Genomic DNA, 20,303 nt, shown 5'->3' with positions numbered 1-20,303 from the left:
TCTGATGTAATGCTGACCTCCAATATGCCTCTGTCATCAATTATTTCCTCTCCTTACAGTTACAGAAGCAGTGAGAGATACTCATTGTAAATCAATAGTTATATACGACCCAAATCCTGTGGCTGTCTGAACAGTCTGAATTTCCTTCCAGTTTACAGAAATCCGCTAAAAGAGATGACTTTATAAACAGTCAAATAGTTTGCGCCGCAAAACAAATCTTACAAAAAAGGGAAATTCCCTTTGTTGGTGAGGACATTGAGACTAGTAGTGAACCCTTAACACACTCTCTATGAACCTACATGGGCTTGGAGCTCTCCGAAAACCACCAGAGCTGCATAAACTTGGCGCAAAATTGGAAAGAGATTCACATGCCATAATTGTTGCATTCCTGCTGCAGAAACGTGCGTGATCCAGGTGGGAGCCTTCGAAGACTCGATTTACCCCATTTGCACCCTAGGTTTGATGAAGAGTCCTATGGACTCTACGTGCAGTTATTTAAGTGTGTTGACCATGAAATATATTTACTAGGAGACAACACATCCAGGTCAAAGAAAGGGCGTGGGAATAACATTTTAGAAAGGGTTGCACTCCAGCCAAGACTAACTCTGGGCTCCGGTCCACACTCGCCCTCGCCAACTCCTCTCCCCTTCCAAATGAATCACTTCTTCCTGGAGTCAGAGTAGGTACAACAGGCAGGTTCCTACCTTGGTCTGAACACTCTTATCAAACTTGTCATTTTTGAAGCTAAACGTATTTTGGTGCTTCTGAGGCCTGGAACGAGACACGTTGCCCTTCTGGGAACTCATCACTGAAACTACAGCCACCTCAACAAGCCAGTCCAGGCAAGTTTCGGGGAAGAGCAAAGATCTTACCCGCCGTGTTGACGCGGCTGTGACCCGGAAGGAACTCATCCAGCCTTCCCGCCCCCGGTCAGCCCACGTGACTTCCCTCGCGGAGGTCAAAGGACACCTTCTGCTCTCCCTGCTCTGGGTGGGAGCTACTCCACGCCGCGGGGCCTGGCTCGCCCCCTCCGCACAGCCGATTTCTCAAAGTAGGTGAATAAGTCCCGCTTTCTTCGAAATGAGAATTCCCCCATTGGTTCGAACGTGGCAGTCCATCACGGCGGAGGGGCGGAGAGCCTCCACTCCTATTGGCTCTTCCTTTGCGCAATCCCCGCCCCTTGCCGAGTCCGCTCAGCCTCCCCGGGAGCCGGTATCGCTAGGGATTCTGCTGAGCGGCTTGTGATTGGTAGAAGTTGGAAGAACCTAGGCTGGTCCCTACGCCGCCCGCTCGCAGGCTGGAGCCCGGGTCAGCTTTGGCATCTACCTCCAGTCAGTGACCGACTCCTGGCTTAGGGTGCGCTGTGTTCGCCCCACGGCTGCCGTCCAGATTCTCCCTCCTGCTACGGGAACGAGCCCCTCGTTTGGCGGGTTTAGGAAAAGCAAAGACAGGAGGATTAAAAACAAGAAAGACCTGGCTGGGATTGGGTGTTGTCTGCAGTGCCCGCAGAGGAGGCGGCGGCGGCTGCGACCACGGCCGCGCGGGACGTGAGGCCCGAGAGCAGTCGGCGGCGGCGGTGGCCGCCGCTCCAGTGCCTCGCGCCGGGGCCGTTAGTCAGCAGAACGCGAGCTCGTGCGGAGGAGCAGGGCCGGCGAGAAGCGAGACTTGGCAGCGCCAGCCGGGCCCTCTCGGGCGCCGCTGTCCTTGTAGGTCCCGGCGCCGGGGACTGCAGCTCCTGTCCCCCCTCTTGGGCCGGGCCCGTCCGCAGGCGGGGAGCGTCCGGCATCCGGAACGAGGGACGCGTCTCGTGGGGGATCCCGAGTCAGCGGACGTTCTCTCCCGACCCTTGGTGCCCGGCGCCTCGGCCGTGGCCGCTCAGGTGCAGGTGCGTGGGACCACGGGGCGGGCGCGCTGCGGTTGCGGCGAGGGGACGCGAGAGGAGGGGGCGCTGGGCCCCGAGCCGCAGCGCGGGAGGGACGAGCCCGGCCGGCGGGGGAGGGGAGCGGGACGCGTCTTTGTTGTTGGCGACCGGGATCCCTATCCGCGCTGGGAAAGGCCGGGACGGCACTCAGGGTCAGGTCTGCATTTTTTGAGGATTCTCAGTGGTTTGGTGAAAAGGGGGACGATCGGAGGGGTCCTTGCGTTCGGTGAGGCTGCTGGATCCTGGGGGCGGGAGGGAAGGACGTCCCGGCGAGGTCTCGGGCCCCCCGCGCGGAGAAGGGTCTTATTTCACTTCCTTTGCTTTTTTTTCCCCCGGGCCGAAAGATGGGGTCAGGTTCCCGTTCCCATTCCCCTCCCGGGCTGTCTGCTGAACGTCTTCACCCCTGCCTTGGTGTAGATTGCATCTGCACCGAGCTTGGGGAGCCCTGTCCTCTGCTGGGGCCGGGCAGGGTTCTTCTCCAGATGCTTCAGCTGTAATCATTCAATGTGCAAGAACTCTGGGGTCAACCCCTTAGGATTTCCGATCAGCAATTTGCAGAGGCTAGGTTTGAAATTTTATTTAACCCCGAACCAAGAAAGTTGGGACAAATTATACGGTATTGTGGCGGGGGGATGTCCGTGAAATAGAGGCGTTTAACCTGGGCAGCTTGTTCTACAGAACTCGTATGTTGAGAGCTATGATCCATGTTGCGATGTCTGCCAGGGCAGAACAGAATTTTTTTTTTAACGTTGCATTGATTTAAGTTAGTGTGGGGTAAATTTGGTAAGCAAAGGATGAATAACGGGATGTAGAGAGGGTGACCTTTAAATTTTGGCTGTGCGTTTTTATGAAAGGTGTTCCCTGTTTAATACTTTTCGTAATATTTATTACTTGATTCATAAAATAATTCGCTGACCTTAAAAAAATCTCCAATAAATAAAAAGGATTTTAGACATCTGGATCAGCATTTAAAACTCTAATGGAATCAGAATAGAAAGTCAAGTTATTACAGGTTGTAATAACGTTTTTGTTTACATTAGCAGGGAGATTTAAAATAAATGAATTTGTGTCTATGTGTCTATCACATGAACTCAGTTGGGTAGCATTCAATCTTATCCAATACAGTATTTTGATAATTACCTTGATTGCCAGTGTTTTAATTGGGGCATCCCAGCTCCCATAGTTGTTGGTAAATTTGATTTTGGGAAAAGTGTAACGGCATTACTTAAAGGAGAACAGTGAAGGTGATTGTGTTACAACTTATAAAAGGTGTAAACTATATTATTTCAAGCCCAGGAGTAAATGAATAACACCCTCACCCATATTTTTGACCTCTATTTTCTCCTACTCTAGTATTAATAAGGTTAATTGGCAAGGATAGGATTAGATTTTCAGCAGGCTAGGCAGTTTTAATTTTGTCCCTTGGTGTGCAGTACTCTAGTTGATGTGGGGCTTGTTTCCATGAGCATCTTCGCCCATTTTATATCTATGAAAGGACAACTGACAAAGAATGTTATTCCCTGGGATAAATACAAGCGCCATAAGGCATCATAGTAACAGTGTTTTTAGTAATTTAATGAAGGTAGTGGAATAGGCAAGTGGTATCTGTTTCAAATTCTGTCTACAACTCCAGACATTTGAATCAGGTTCTCCATCTGTAATGCAGGGCTAATGAAATGTGCCACCTGCTCACTGTATAGAAAAGACAGTAAGAATCACATCAGCAACAGTTACTTGGGTTATGTGACATTAATTAAAGAGTATTAATTGATAAATTCAAAATTTCTTCCATGTTAGTATTGGTGTCAGTGTCTTTAGAATCAGTGACAAGAAACTTTTTGGTTTATTTACCAATAAATACTTTTTCTAATGTAACAGAGGTTTTTCCTCTTAATTCTCAGTGGCTTCTAATTTTCCTATCGTGTTACATTGCTGTATTTGCCTCTCAAACCCAGCCTTATGAGCTGGAGAGGAAAAATGATTCTGTCACTTTTACAGGTGAAACAAGTAAAGCCAGGAGAAATTAATTGCTTGAATTACCTAAAACTAAACAATTAAAAAGCAAAAAGTGTGTCTAGAACCCAAGTCTTCTGATTTATAGTCCTGAAGTCATTATTTTGGGGACTGTCTTCCAAACCTATGTCTATATCCAACCTTTCTGTCATCTTTTTCTTTAAGCAGTGCGTGACTATATGTTTATTTGTGTACATGTGCAAGACTTCTCCAGGCCAGTGGGTCTTGATTCCACATCCCATTTTTATAGAAAATATCTGCTATTTCTCTTAATACTGTCTTAATATGACAACTGTAATAATAAATGTTCACATTTAAAAAAAAAAGCAGTGCCCTTACAGAATTATGAGACTTTATAATAATGTATTTCGCTGTGTGAATGTTGTATATCAAGTGTGGTCAAGTTTTGCTATCAATCAAGTGTGTTAGACCAGCAATATCAGAATCACCTGGGAGTTTGTTAGGTATGTAGAATTAAAGTCTAAGAAGTAGTGGTAGTAGTAGTCAGACATTTTGCACCTATGGGTAGTATTCTCTTAACTACTATAACTACTACTGCCTGTTGTAATAGTTGTTTTACATTGAACTGGCCATTCAGATACCAAAAGCTGCAGTGTTGGTAGAAAATGATTTTTTTTAAAAAACAAACTTACTCTAAGTAAAGTTGAAACAATCCCCCCCACCCACCTTTTCTTCTTTCTTTTTTTGGGGGTGGGGTGGGAGGAGGCAGGGTCTTGACTGTGCAGGCCAGCTCAGGCTGGCCTGAACCTCAAGATCCTCCTGTCTTATCCTCCCAACAAAGCCCCTTTTTACACTAGATGAGCTCTTTAAAATCATCATGTGTTAAAACAATACAAATAGGCATCAGATTGAGTCCAGTTTAGAAGTTTCTGACCTTAGGGTGGTTTTTGCTTTTTTTTGTTGTTTTTTTTCTTTCCTTCCCTGTTCCCCTCTGTGAATGTGGATGTCCAGCAGAATAGTTACAAATCTTGTGTCCTGGAGCTCCATTATTTTTATGCAGAAAGAGTGCCTGATGTTCCTTCCTGGCTTCCGATTTAGTAGTGCCCTATTCATTCTAACAACCAAGAAGCTGTCATTGAGAAAGATCACCCTTGAATACAAATCTACTAGTAGACTGCTAGATAGGGTATGAGCTTTTACTTTACTAAATAACTGCCAATTTTCTCTCCACGATGGTTTTGCTGGTAACAGATGAGAGGATCTGTTTTTCCACTTTACAGATAACTTAGATGTCTTAATTTTTACCATTCTGAGGAATATGAAATAGTACTTCACTGTAGTTTTCACTTGTATCTCCCAATTACTTACGTGGTTGGTAATACTTTCACTTGTTTATGACCATTCGTATTCTCTTTCTATGAATTACCTGCTCAGTTTTGCCTCCTTTTTTGGTTTCACCTCTTTTTTTGGCTTAGTGATTATTCAGTAGACTTTAAAGATTTCTTCTTCCAGTCTTTAGCAAGTCTTTCCTCTTTAAATAAATCTTTCAGTGACAAAGAATTTTTAATTTTACTTTTATTTTTAATTATACTTTTATGATTTATGCCTTTTCTTTTCAAATTAAAAGGGTTTTTTCCCCCTTGGTGTTGGTACTCTAGGGTGTGACTTCAGGGCCTCACTGTTGCTAGGCAGGTGCACTACCAATTGAACCATGCCCCCAGCTCTTTTTTTGCATTAGTTATTTTTCAGGTAAAGCCTCGAGCTTTTGAGGGGGCTAACATCAGACTGCAATCCTCCCATCTAACCCTATACTACCATGCCTGACTTCCTGGTTGAGATGGAGTCTCCCTAACTTTCATGGACTGGCCTTGAACCTCTGTCCTCCAGATCTCTACTTCCCTGGGAGCTGTGACCATAGGCATGAGCCACTAGGCCCAGTCCTGAAATTCTTTGAGTACCAGAATGATGCTCAAAATATTTTAGATTTTAGAGCAATTTCAGGATTTGTGATTTTTCAGATTAGTTAGGAAAGCTCAGCTGGTAAAGCCCATGTAATTATTCTCAAATCTGAAAGACTTGTGGTACCACTCATTTCAGATAAGGGATACTCAACCTGCACTCTGATTCTTGTGTTTCACCTGTGGCTTGCCTTCAGCTTCTAAAGAATCATAGAACATGTAGGCACTCTTAAATACCACATCCTTCACATCTCAGTTTGTTTTACATGTCTTTTCATCACTTCATTCTGGCTAAAATTTTTAAAATGATATTCATAATTTCAGGTTCTAATTTTTAACAATAGGATTTCAGGATAAAAAAATGTAAATTTGGCTCAGATATAGGGCCTATTTTGTTTCCTCAAGAATTAAAAGTGAAAATTATTAAACAAGTTGTTACAGCTAAAGATGAAAAGGAAGAATGGGCCAGTGTCATGTGTATGTATTAATTGGTATTCTAGGGTTGGTTTGTTTTGTTTTGTTAGGGAGCAGGGAGCAATATATCTATAAGCAAAATGAGCAAAAGTCTCCAACCTCCTGGAAATTACTGTCTCGTAGAGAACCATAGGTAATATATGCAGCAAATGAAATCTCTAATAGGTTAGAAAGTGATAATTTGGAATAAGTACAAGGAGGTACGGGGGGAGGGGTGGTCATGTTAGGCCTCATTGAATGAGCAAAGATGTGTAATCAGTGAGATCATTAGCTATGCAGATGCTAGCAAAATCCAGAAGAGTGGACAGAACATCATGTTTATTTTAGACATGTGTTCCTAGCTCTCCCACTTATAAATTGTGTGAACTTGGACAAGTCTTCACGTAAAAGGATAATCTGAGAAAAGTATTGTTAAGATTAAAAGAGATAACAGGTGAAAGGCCCCTCACTTTTTTTCTCATACAGCAGTCTATATTTTCATGGTATGTATCACAACTTATATCTATGTCATTCTTTGATAAATGTCTATCTTATTCTGAAATATTGATAGGAAGAACCAGTCAGTGCAGTACTGTGTTTCATTAACATACCATCATTCATAGATAACCTCTAAATCTTTTTTTATACTTCAAAAAAATATTTTAAACCTTTTTTTATTTGAAAAGCATCTCATGAGGATTTGTTGAGAAAGTATTTTGTATTTATAGTGTCTTTATGCTAGAGCTTCAGATTATATTAAAGCATTAGCTCTTTAATCACTGCCTATCATCTTTGTGATGAAAGCAATAGGTATGTGTCATCTTACACTTGAAGGTATTGAAGTGCTGAATCACATAATGACACAAAATCAAAGCAAATTTGGATCGAGTCTGATTATTTTCCCAGTGTTGCTTTTTTTCTCTCTTTCTACAGTATTATTAAAATTAACTCTTTATAAAAGCAAAAATACACAGGTTATGTTATATTGTTAGATATTGGGAAATCATTACAAAACATTCAGTTAGTAGTCTAGTTATGACTTCATTTTCCATTTTCCCTCATAGAGCACAATGTCTGAGAAGGTGATATTAGAACTAGCAATAGATTTACAGGCCTTTAAAATACTACATGCAGCTAGAGAAATTCTTTTAATTATGGTTGACTTAAGAGTATTTAAGATTTGTTTTGAGGATATAGTCACATTAAGAAAATAAATACAGAGCTGGGGTATAGCTCAGTAAGAGAGTTCTTGCTGAGCATACATAAGACCCTGTCTGGGTTCAATCCTTAGCATTGAAAACAGAAAGAAAAATAAGTATAGTATATGCTTGATGTAGACAAGGATGAAGAAGGGGTTGAAATAACCCCATTAACTTGGTGTGGTCAAGTCTCTCCAGTCCTCACAGAACAAAAGCAGGTGCCTACAGGAACAAAAATAGAAGACATGATCATTTCACCAACTGCAACAAACTTGTTTGGCTTCTGAGTTTAGGTTGTTCTTAAGTGTGTTTTGAAAATTAAGATAAATTGACATAACTTATTTAATAAACTTTAAAAAAAAAATCTTCAGATTGTGACCTAGATGTTTTGTTTCTCATAAACAAATTATATACTGATAATTTTTCACTAACTGCCATCCCATCCCTAAAAGTAAAATTGTTTTCTACACGTCAATTATTAGCAAAGAAGATAATACAATTTAGTAACTTGTGTTGGCAAGCCAGTATCTGAAACCTCTACAGGGTTTTTTGTTTGTTTTCCTTTTTGAGACAGAGTTGGTTGTGTTGTCCAGGCTGGTCTTGAACTCCTGAGCTCAAGCATTCTGTCTCAGCCTCCTAAGTAGCTGGAACTAAAGGCTGTGGCACCCAGCTTACATTTTGTTCAGAGCTTTTTAACAGACTTTAATATTTTTCATTAAGATTTAGGGCAAGAAAGCAATAGTAAGGAGGACTTTATACATAAAGAACATGCTAATAAAAACTCCTACAGTAATGGCTCTTAAATTTTTTATCTGGTAGAATCCAAAGAGTACAATTTCCTGGCCTTTTGGCTAAGATCAAGTGTAGAATCCATAAGAGAGGCATGTTCTTCATATCATAATACGTGGCTATGCACACACAAAAATCAAAACAAAACTTTCACTGAAGTTTATCTTAAAGCAGTCAGCATGGGTGTGGTTCAGGGGAGATTTTTATTTTTCCTAAAGAAGTAAAGCTTAAACAGGCTAAAAATGGTGTGTGGGGGGTAAAAGTTACTGGGTTTATTTGAAGGGTGTGAGTTAGGGGGGATTTTACCAACAGAATATGAACAGTATGAACAAAGGCACAGAAGCAAAAAGAACATGACTGTTATCTAGGAACAGCAAGTTCAGTCGAATAAATGAATAGAGAAATGCCTGGAGGTGTGGGGGGGGTCTTCTGTATGGCATGCTAAAGAACACAGGCTTATTTAAGAGGGCTTGTAAAATCCATTGAAAAATTTTAAGCAGGAAAGTGACATCACCTGGTAGCAATGTACAATATGGATTAGAGAACTATGAGATAGCTATTAGTGATTTTGTAATACTCACTGTAAAGTGGTTGAGCTAAGATGTGACTGAGGGAATTGAAGAGGGATACATGGGAAAGAGACCTTCATTTAATGAATAGGAAAGGGAAGGTAGGAAAGGGGACATATTTAGGGTCTAGAGTGTGAGAGACCTGAAATCTTAGGAGATTTAGATATTTGGATTTAGGAATCATTGTATAATCAGTAGTTAAAGCTCTGGATTTGAGTGACATGAAAAAATAAGTACAAAAAAAGACCTACCTGATAAAAACCTTTGAAGAGGCTTTTGGAGAAACCAAGGTTGAAGACTACTTTTAAGAAGGAAGGAAAGGAAAATGTTGTTACATGCCACAAACTGATCACATTAAAATTGAAGACAAAAAATGTTCCTTGTAGTCTGACATTATAAGAGGTTGTCAGTAATCTAAAACAGTTAAACAAGTTGATAGATGTTAGCTCACAATTTATTTTGTGCTGCTGGAATTACTGTGAAGTAGGTAGGGAAACTTGATTCTGAAGGACCTCAGATGTGGGAGGTAGACGCTAAGTATATATTCATGTACTTTAAAAAGAAAGTAGAATCTTGAGTATGTTTATGAACAGAAGAAACAGCAGAAAAGGAGAGGCTGAAGGTAAAGGAAACAGATTTACATATGGGATAACTGACTAGTTGTAATCTGCAAAGAGGCTGTTGGTAATAGAACCCTCCAGAATATGTGTGGAGAGACGGATTGGTCATTAGGAAGTGAAACTTTCTCAGGAGTGAAAAGACGTCAGATGTTGATTGATTTCTAGGGTCCAGAATGAGCTCAAATACATGACTGCCAACTAAAAGAACATCTTTTTCTGTGTCTAGTATATGTAGAACTTAAATGTTATTTCATTTAATCTTCCCAGTAACTCTGCAGGGTCTAAATATGAGAAAATTGAGGCTAGTTCCAAAGACCAATAGTTCAAAACCTGTTGTCTTGGGACCGACCAATTACATTTCAAAAAGAGGGGGAAAGGTACCAGCTTAAGTTTTACCAGTAAAATCACTTCATAGAAGTAAAACCTAATATCTATTACTATTTTTTAATATTTCATTTTTCACAAAAAAAATATATTTTAACATTAGAAAAGTAGAAAGAGCATAATCTCCAACCACACTGGTACACATTTATATTCCCAGCACTCTGGAGGCGGAGGCAGGAGAATCACGATTTTGAGGCCAGTCTGGGCCACATAGCGAGACTCTTTCTCAAAAAAAAAAAAAAAAAAGGTATTTCCCTCATGATATAAATTTTAAGGATTCTTCTCATTATCAAACAGCTAAGAAATTAATAGTGACAAACTGTAGTAACTCTGAAAAGTACAATTCTAGCAGTACATTTAAGTTTCCTACCAATAGTGAAGGAGTGAACTAGGTCAGTGTCTGAGGTTTGCTTCTGCTATTGATGGCACTGAAAAGTATTAAGGGTAAACCAGTGCTCACAGGCTTGTAGCACCTTTGCCTCCTCTAAGTCCTAACAAGTATGGAAATGGTTAACAGAGCATGGACTAGTATCCCCTGATGTTGGGTGCTGATGGGGTGAAAAGAAAGGAAGAACTTGGGTTCTTGGCCATCTGTGTATCCCAGACATTTTTGAACTCAGATAGGCTCTACCAGCCAAGGTCTTGAGCAGCTACAGTTGACTATCCTGAATAAATGGCAAGGAAAAGGTACTTCTAAAGGCAAAATTGCTGCTTTTACAAAGGTGTTTAGGGCCGCATCACTTAGGGTCATATGCTATCCTAGGACTACTGTCACAAATTGCTCTTTTTTTAAATTCCCCACTCATTTAACAATGAGTGCTTCTGTAAATCCTTCTCAGTAAGTACACATTTCAAAAAGCATATCATCTCAAAAGATACTCAAACATAAAGTAACTCATGAGGACCCAGTGCTCTAAAATAATCTCTCAAACTAATCATTTGGGCAGCATAGTGTGTCACTTTTAAAAATTTTTATTTTTTTATTTTAGATAGTCTCACTGTGTTGCTCAGGGTGTCCTCAAACTCAAGGTTCTTGTGCCTCAGCCACCAAAGTGCTAGGATTATAGGAGTGAATTATCATACCTAATACCATTTTTTTCATCATCCAAATGATTCTTAAAAAAGGATTTGCAGCCTTGTAGGTAATGCTCATGATAAAACTTAATGTATAAAAATAATATTGTTATGACTATAATCAAGGAATTGATTCTGTATGTTGCAATTAATAGGCATTAACCAAATAAAACAAATCTCCACTTAGCAAATTAGTAAGTTGTACGTGTGGTGATTATCCTCACCTTCATAATTTACTTAACTTTGTTTATTTAACGCCTTTCTTATGGACTTAAGTGCAGTGTAGATAAAAACATGATTTTGTTAAGTTTCCAGAAAGATTCATGCCATAAATTACACAGTATTTTGAATTCAGAACAACAAAATTTAAAAAGTATTTGGTTATGTTTAATATTATATTCTATAAAGTCTTTGTGACTGTGGGTTCTTAATTTTTCTTTCTCTCATTTAGATAATAGATTATTGATAAGTGCTGATAAAAATACATGTTCACTGACCTTTAGGAGCTTTCAGTCTGATAAAGACTATAGGCATTAATCAAGTGAGCCCATAGGTAAATACATGGCAGGAATCACAATTTTCAACCATGAATAGAAAGAATTGAGTGCTAGCAATTAGTAATTATTAGCAAATAGCCTAATTTCAATATGAGGTTCAAAAGATCTCTTTAAAATGGTGGCATTTGAGACTGGAATAGAGAGGAAGTAAAGCCTATGTGCATACCTTCCTATAGAGCAGTTTCAGGGGGTAAAGGTACCAAAGATGATAAATGAGACTGCAACCATAGTAATGAAAAAGAAGACTGTTGAGATAAGGTTGGAGGAGTAAGCTAAGGCCAGTTCATGCAAGGACTTATGGATCTGTGGAGCAGTTTAGCTTTCTTAAAAGTACAGAGGCTAGCTGTCAAGGAGAGATTGATCACGGTTAGGCTATCTAGAAAAAAAAGTGTAGATTAGGAGAACATATGAATGGAAGAAATTCACATTTGCTTGCATTTTATTCATTTGTTTGCTACATTTTGAGTTCCTTTTAGTGTCTTATTTCGTATAATTCTAATCAGTCCTGCCTTTTTCAAAGCCAGGAATTACTACAAAAAGAATCTCAACAAATGCAGAGAATTACATGTGTTCCCCTTTCCAACTGTGGATGTCAAAATTTGGATGACTTTCCAATTACCTTTTTTGGTTTTTGACTTTTAAGATATTTAGGTCAATGAAAATTTCCTGCCTGCGTGACACTGTTTTGGCTTGTTTTCAGCATGCTCCCAAATATTTTCCGTTTCCTCTAGAGATGTCATAATTAGAGGTTTTAAAGTAGTCTTAAGTATTTTTAATGAATATGGAATCAGATTTCTCTTTTCTCTGGGGGCAAGGATAGAAAAAGAACCATTATATAAAGACAGTGTTAACATAGACTATGATGCCACTCAATAATCTAGGTAACAACTGGGGTATAGCTCAGTAGTAGAGTGCTAAAATGGTATGTAGTGTTTAGTAACTCAATGGATAACCTTTGTAAGAAGAAATGGACCACCCATCTTAAATGCTTGCTTCTTCACAAACAAGTATGCCAGAGATACACTAGACATGTTGACTTCCAAAAACTAACGGCTCAGGTTATCAAATTCATCTCAGAGAAGTTGCCTCAACAATTTTTACAAACTTCCATTCCCCTTTCCCCCACTCCAATTTTCCCCATTTGCATTGCTTGGCCAACAAGTTCAGAAACATTTTCCTCTGTCAACTCTGGCTAAAATACTTTTCAGACCTAAACTACAAATTGTCTCTAAAAAAAAAGCTGCCATATTCATTGTATCTTGCTACTTTACTTTTTAAAAAAAGAGGAAATAAAACAATTCTTACTGAAATATCCAGCAAATCATGATTGTCTTCATTTTATATAGTAGAAAGTTGCCTTGTTACTAATTTGGAGAATTTAGAAATTCAGAGGAACACTCTTAAATGTAGTCAAGTATTGATACTTAACTGAAGGTGTGATTTATACAGTGGCAATATAAATGAAGTGACAGGTATTTATTTGTCAGTTTTCTATTTTCTTAGCTATATGTGTTTGACATAGCTAAGAAAAGTTATTTCTTTCTCAAAATCTTAAATGTGAAATCTTTTAAAATCTAAAATTTGAAATCTTAAAATTTAAGTATTTAAATTCTCTACCAAGCTACTATGCTATATACTTAAGTCACCAGTACTATTAACTTGTATGGTAAGTCAAATCCCTGTAGGTTTGTATGCAGTGACCTAAATGATTGTTAAAAATTCTAACATGCTTAAAGAACTACAAATTCCTCACTCATTTAATCCCATACTTTCCATTTTTCTTCCTTTCAATGTAGACCCTTTGCTTCAGTTCTTTCTCACCATCATAATTTACATGTCTTGGTTTCCTAGCCTGAAGGAAGGGTTTTCCTCTAATTTTGAAAATCATTTCTGTCCCTTAAATTCTGACTATTGCTCTCTAATTTCTTGTTGATTTCTGAAGCTGTTTCACATTACAAAGCATTTATCTTTCGTAAGATGAAAGGCCCCTATAGCACCTTAATTTATTAACAATAAATTACTAGTTCTTTATATAATGTTGAAAATACTAGTTACTAATTTACTAAGGAGTATATGAATTTAAATTTTTAAAAGAGGTTTTACTAGACTTGGTGGTACATCCTTGTAATCTTAGCAACTCTGAGACAGTTAGATTATGATTTCAAGGCCAGCTTGGGCAACATAGGAAGTTCCTGTCTTCAACAGAGAATGAGCAAAGAGACAGACAGAGACTTTAATGAACATTAGTCCAATTCCCTTTAGTTTTCAAATGAGGAAACAGACCCAAAGTTATTAAATGATTTGCCTAAAGTCTTACAAAATAACTGGTTTCCAATCTGTTAAATGTATTGCCCTCATTTTCTTTAGGCATTTAGATTGTCTGCTTAGAAGTGATTATTCCAGGTGTGCACTTCTAAAGAAAATTTATGTACAAGGCAAAGTGTTGGCTTGCTCTTGCCAGGGAAAGTAGTAAGCATAAGTGATAAGTGTTTGTTACACATCTTCTAAGAGTATTGGTTTTTCTTCACTTCTTTACAGTTAGTATCAATAATGTAAAACAGTTGGTAGAGCAAAAGGAAGTGGTAGGGATGGCAGTTTATGCAGTCAAACTGTGGGTAGACAAATTAGAGGCCACATTGGTAAGGACTGACAATTCATTCCATCCATACGAATAGAGTTTAAAAAATATTTATATTGAGACTACATAAATGTTGTAATCCCCTTGTGTCCCTATTAAAAAGATATTGTATGTATAGAAAATAGATTGACAGGCAAGAGGAATATTATGTAGAATAAGGACAAAGTTACATGAAGCTTAATATGGAGGAAGTTGAAGACTTCTGAGTCAACTTACTAATTTTTTTTCTTAGAACTGCTACTTAGGAAGTTTTTCTTTTTTTTTTCTTTTATTCATATATGTTTTATTCATATATATTTTTTTCTTTTATTCATACAATGTTTGGGTCATTTCACCCCCTTTCCCCCACCCCGCCACCTCCCTTCCCCTCCCACCCCCTCCCTCTCCCCCCGCACCCTCCTTCCTACCAGGCAGAAACTATTTTGCCCTTATCTCTGATTCTGTTGAAGAGAGAGTATAAGCAATAATAGGAGGGACCAAGGGTTTTTGCTAGTTGAGATAAGGATAGCTATACAGGAAGTTGACTCGCATTGCTTTCCTGTACATGTGCGTTACCTTCTAAATTAATTCTTCTCAAACTAACCTTTTCTCTAGTTCCTGGTACCCTTCTCCTATTGGCCTCTGTTGCTTTAAAGTATCTGCTTTTAGTTTCTCTGCATTGAGGGCAACAAATGCTATCTAGTTTTTTGGGTGTCTTACCTATCCTCATACCTCCCTTGTGTGCTCTCGCTTTATCGTGTGATTGGAGTCCAGTCCACTTGTGTTTGCCCTTGATCTAAAGTCTGCATATGAGGGAAAATGTATGATTTTTTGGTCTTTTGGGCCAGGCTAACCTCACTCAGAATGATGTTCTCCAATTCCATCCATTTACCTGCAAATGATAACATTTCGTTCTTCTTCATGGCTGCATAGAATTCCATTGTGTATAGATACCACATTTTCTTAATCCATTCGTCAGTAGTGGGGCATCTTGGTTGTTTCCATAACTTGGCTATTGTGAATAGTGCTGCAATAAACATGGGTGTGCAGGTGCCTCTGGAGTAACCTGTGTCACATTCTTTTGGGTATAGCCCCAAGAGTAGTATTGCTGGATCATATGGCAGATCAATGTTTAGATTTTTAAGTAGCCTCCAAATTTTTTTTCAGAGTGGTTGTACAGGCTTACATTCCCACCAGCAGTGTAAGAGGGTTCCTTTTTCCCCCCCCCGCATCCTCACCAACACCTGTTGTTAGTGGTGTTGCTAATGATAGCTATTCTAACAGAGGTAAGGTGGAATCTTAGTGTGGTTTTAATTTGCAAGGAACTTTTTCTTGAGTTGATCTTTAGTTAAAGAAGGGGATAGATCAACAGATTTTTTTTTTATTATTCTCTACTTCCTCCTGGGTGCCTATAATTAGAAATCATAAGTCATATTTTAAGTTTTCCCTATAATCAGTCCCCAAGTCTGCTAGAAGAGATGGATGACATCTCCTAACTTCTTTCTGTTTCTTCCACTCAGAAAAAATAACCCTTTTTTGCACCACCATGAGACTATTACAAGGTTTTGACAATTTTCTCTGTATTCATTCAATTTTTCTTTTGAATCTTATCATTTGCCTTTTAAAAGGTAAGGGGAAGGATAGCCCTGTGTCATGAAGGTTTATATATGAGTGTTGGTTAGGAGAAGAGAGCTGTGTGTATCTCCTGTTTCTTTGGCTGATATTGTAATGATAGTCTTACTACATTTTTTAACACATCTTTTACCAGGAAAAGCTGGCAGCCTTACTCTAAAAGTCTGGCATTGCCTTTATTCATGGACTGAAATTCCAACCCTCTCCCTTCCCCAGTATCTGTAAGTCTTCTGCCAGTAAGAGCTCATGTGAAGACATATCTCAGAATTATAATCTGGCTATGTGTAATGCAAAAGAAAAAAAAATAGTTGAGGTCAGTAGTACAGAGTAGAAATCCCTATCTAGAGCTGAGAATGTTAATCATATAGAAGTAGATTGGAACAGAAGGAGCATTTATAGAATCAAGATGTGAGTGGATTAAGATTCAGTTCAATTCTTTTGTAACAGAAATGCCTCCCTGCAAATTGTAACCAGCTAGGAGCAAAAGGGAAGGAAGATACATTGTACCTGTTGCAGACTTGGTAAGGCTGGGGAAACATAAAAATGTAACATATCTTAGAGGGAAAACTTCCAGTTTTGAGATAATAGGGTTTTCAAGTCACTGTACTATTAAATATTTTAGTTCCTTTGCCCAAACCTTTGTATATATTTTCAAGTGTTCTCTATGAACCACCCAGATCATTTAATATTGTTATAGTTGTCTAAAGTAATTTTCTAGTTTGACTCAAAGCTGTTGGTACCTTAACTGATTTTTGCATAGAACTGATTAATAGTGCCTAGTTCAGAACCATCTAGGTAAGGATTTGTCCAGAGTCTCACTAATACATAGTATTATGGTAGTGCTAATACCATTTTAGTTGTAGGATATGGATTGAAATATTTATGAAGCATTAAAACATTGACAAGGTGACTACAGAGGCTGAGGAGCTTGACCCATTTTTTCAAATTGCCCAGACTTTACTAGGAAACCTACTGCAGCAGTTCACTGCTTCAAGGATCTATAGTGGGCTATAGCCTCCTTCTTTGGCCCTTAAATTCAATTTCATTAATACCCAAACTGCCCCAGGCTAATAAAAGACAGATGAGCAGCAAGAGGAACAGTTCCTAAGTTGTCACTTGATTACTGTTGGTGGAGCTGAGAAACCTACACTGGTTTTCTAAAGGCAGAAGAATCTTTGATTTTTTAAATTTTATTTATTTTTTTTTCTTTGAGACAGGATCTCGCTGGATACCCGGGCTGGGATGGCATTCACTATGTAGCCAAGGCTGGCGTCAAACTCAAGGTTTTCCTCCTAAGGCAGAAAAATCTTGAGACTAAGATGCAAAGAGAGACTCAAGCCTCAAAAACATTACAGTATATTTACCTGTTTGGCTAGGATATAAGCCTTAGGCATATAAGTACTGGTCTAGTCAGTCTTTAAGGAGTAACTTCTTGGCTTCCAGATCTAAGGAAACCTCCCTGATGGCAACCTCTGAAACCCGTAAATATACTGTTGACATTGTGGGGAGATAAAGGCTTAAACTTCCAAGTACTATGTAATCATGGGATTGATGAACTCTACTTAGCTAGCCTCAGCATTCACTAAAAGATAGTAAGGAGAGCAGCATAAATACATGCTGTTCCTCAAAACCCCTCCCAGACCTCTAGGGCAGATCTCCTATGTAGCATATTTATGTGCATATCCACCCACTAGTGTTCATTAATGGTAGTTTGTTAGACAGTGATGAGTTTTAATCTCACTATGAGAGTGCCCTGTGCACAAGTTCTACAAAACTTTGTAATGCTCAGGAATCTACCATATTCATGGCTCCCAATACTTTAAGAATTGAAATGAAAAGTCTAACATGAAACATTAAAAAAAAAAAAATGTGAACCTAGCCACCCCAGGTTATTTCCTGCTTAGAATTGAGGATTTCAGGTGACCCATCCTTGTTTAAATATCCTGTCACATTGAATTATGAGCAAAATTGTGATCATGTTTCCTACCGGTAAGCATATATGTCCACAGGGACTTTGGTGAAGGTAGTAATTCTCCAAAGTATACCAGATAACAGATTTGTCTGACTTCGCTGTCCAGTTCCCTCTGTGCTTCATTTTCTTTTTTCCTTTCCAAACCATATGGAAGCCTGGCTTTAATGTAAGGGCAAAGCAGATGATTTATGTGCTTTTGAGCATGGAGCTGAAGTTGATTTGAAGTCAGACCATTCAACTAAACCCTCAAAATAGAAGAGTAGAGTCCAGTAGTAGATAACAGGACAGGAACTAGAAATACCTTTAAGAAAAGAAAGCAAAATGTAGAATCCCTGACATAGAGCCATATGGCCACGTACACTTTCATCTCTAGCTGTGGAAGAAGCTATTCAAATTCCAGCTCAGATTTCAAGTGGGTTTATGAGCCACCAACATTCTCATGTTCATCATAACAAATACCCCAGGGAGCCTGCCAAGCCTTCATAGAAACAAACCATTTCCAGGCCAGATTTTAAGCTTTAAGGTAGGATAGTGTTATTAACAGATGATAGAACCTCAGTTGTTATTCCTTCCTGCAACATCTGTTTAAATTTCAGGTTTTTATGGGGTATTGCTTGTTTCACTTAGTTCTCAGCAAAACCCTGTGAGATAATTTCCATTATATGCATTTTTCTAGGCATATACATCTGCATTTGTCCTCTAGTAGTTGAAACCGTCAAATCCATAAATCCAGAAGTGCAGCACATATCAAACACTGCTCAATCAAACTCATTAGAAGTTTCTCTGCAGTGGGCAGCTTCATTTTGGGAGGTTTCCATTTCTCAGACCTTGTACAACAGCTACTGCAGGAGGATTTTTGTTGTTGAGGCAGGGCCTCAACTACATAGCCCATGCTGGCCTCAAACTCAAGATCTTCCTGCCTTGGCCTCCCCAGTGTGGAATTACAGGTGTGTGCCATCACACCTGGCTTCTGCAGTAATTCTAAAGGCTTAAAATAATGGCAAAATGCAACAGAAGGCACAGAAAATCTGTAGGAGAAAAACATAACATAGACAGAATGCTCCCCAACTAAATTTAATGAGGTTAATATTACCTTAATGCAAAAGCCTAACAAAGTATGAAAAAGGACGTTTAAGGCCATTTTCTGTAATTGCAAAAATCCTATGCAAAATATTAGCAAAACACATCTAGCAATGTATAAAAAATATACATTATTTCCAAAGCAGAATTATTCCAGGAATAGAAGATTGCTTTTGTGCCATTTACTTCATTAAAACTCTTTGAAAACTTGGAAAAGAAGGAAACTTCCTTAATTTCTATATGATATCCATAAACAATTGTATAGGAAAAGTTACCCAGGCATGGTGACACATGTCAGTAATCCCCATACTCACAAGGCTAGCTTGGGTTATAGTGAGACCCTATCTCAAAAGCAAAAATACTGCTGTTACTTTCACCCTTAAAACTAGGAGCTTATTTGGCAGTGTATTGGAGTCTCACCCAGTAGGGTAAAGCAAGAAAAACTAATGAGCAGATAAGAATTTGATAATACAAATTTGTGAGTGTAATCTATTGCATTAGTTTTAAGAAGATATAGAGAATCCAGGTGTGGTGGTACATGGCTGTAATCCCAGCTACCCAGGAGGTAGAGACAGGAGGATGGCAAGTTCAAGGGCACCCTAGGCAAAAATTATGGAGACTCTTATCAACAAAATACAACAAAAGGGCTTAGGGGTATGGCGCAAATGGTAAAGCAGAGCTTGCCTAACATGCCGAGGCACTAAGTGTTAATCACCAGTTCTGGGAAAAGAAAAAAATAGGAAAAAGTAGAATCTAAGTACATTATGACCATGCAACTCCTTTGTACAATTTAATATAAAGTATTAAGAAAAAAAAAGGTATATAGAAAGAGCTTTTTGGGAGTACAATGATTCCAAAGATTTTAGTTCTCCCCCAGTTGATTTCTAGATTTAGTGCTATTCATCAGCATCCCAACAGTCTCATTTACCTGAGTTTTGTTTTGGTTTGGTTATTTTGTTTTGAAACATGCTGTCACTGTAGTCCAGACTGGCCTTGAACTTGAGGTCCTCCTGTCTCACAGCCTCCCAAGTGCAGGGATTATAATTATCTTCATTAAGATAGCAGTTAATCTAGATGAGAAATATCCATGGGATGGTTGTGTATGTGTTTTTTTCTTTCTTGGTACAGTGGTATATCTCAAGTATAGAGCTCTAGCCTATCAAGTATAAGGCCCTGAGTTGAGACCCCAGTACCACCAGAAGATTAAAAAAACAAAAAAATAAACCCCCTAAAAAGTGTGTTTTGGGGCAGCAAAGTGATAGAGTGCTTGCCTGGCAAGCATGGAATCCTAAATTCATACCCCAGTATCACCCACCCACCCCCCAAAAAAGTGTGTTTTAGTCCATAAACACTAGCCTGGCAAAAAAGCACTATAACCTATGAGAAATTATAACCTGCCAGAGTCAGTGATAATACTGTTTGTTTTGTTTGGCTTGACAAACTACTTCTCAGCTTTTCAGTGACTTGTGTGTGAAAACCATTGCCTGGGGTAGGTCTGTGAATT

General features: G+C 38.9%; 2 protein-coding genes across 6 annotated transcripts in view; one reads left to right on the top strand and one right to left on the bottom strand.

The window, feature by feature from the left end:
* C13H9orf85 (chromosome 13 C9orf85 homolog) overlaps window positions 1-1,070 on the bottom strand; it is a 78,348-nt gene extending 77,278 nt beyond the window's left edge. For all 4 annotated transcript variants that reach the window (XR_012440472.1, XR_012440471.1, XM_020172717.2 and 1 more), the window contains exon 1: window positions 705-1,070. Coding sequence is in view for 2 of the 4 variants with exons in the window: in XM_020172717.2 (XP_020028306.1) it covers window positions 705-911 (207 nt within the window). In the remaining 2 variants the exon portion in view is untranslated. The remainder of the gene's footprint in view (window positions 1-704) is intronic.
* The window catches only part of Abhd17b (abhydrolase domain containing 17B, depalmitoylase), a 38,934-nt gene continuing 19,660 nt past the window's right edge, over window positions 1,030-20,303 (top strand). Inside the window, exon 1 of one of the 2 annotated variants that reach the window (XM_074052038.1) lies at window positions 1,030-1,051. The gene's annotated coding sequence lies outside the window, so the exon portion shown is untranslated. Of the gene's footprint in view, window positions 1,052-1,288; window positions 1,886-20,303 lie in introns of those variants that run through there. The other variant, XM_020172716.2, reaches the window with a different exon arrangement.

Source organism: Castor canadensis, chromosome 13 (genome assembly GCF_047511655.1).
Source record: "Castor canadensis chromosome 13, mCasCan1.hap1v2, whole genome shotgun sequence".
In the NCBI taxonomy this organism is placed as follows: Eukaryota; Metazoa; Chordata; class Mammalia; order Rodentia; family Castoridae; genus Castor; species Castor canadensis.
Note: the sequence above shows the minus strand (reverse complement) of the source record. Positions and strands in the feature narration are given on the sequence as shown.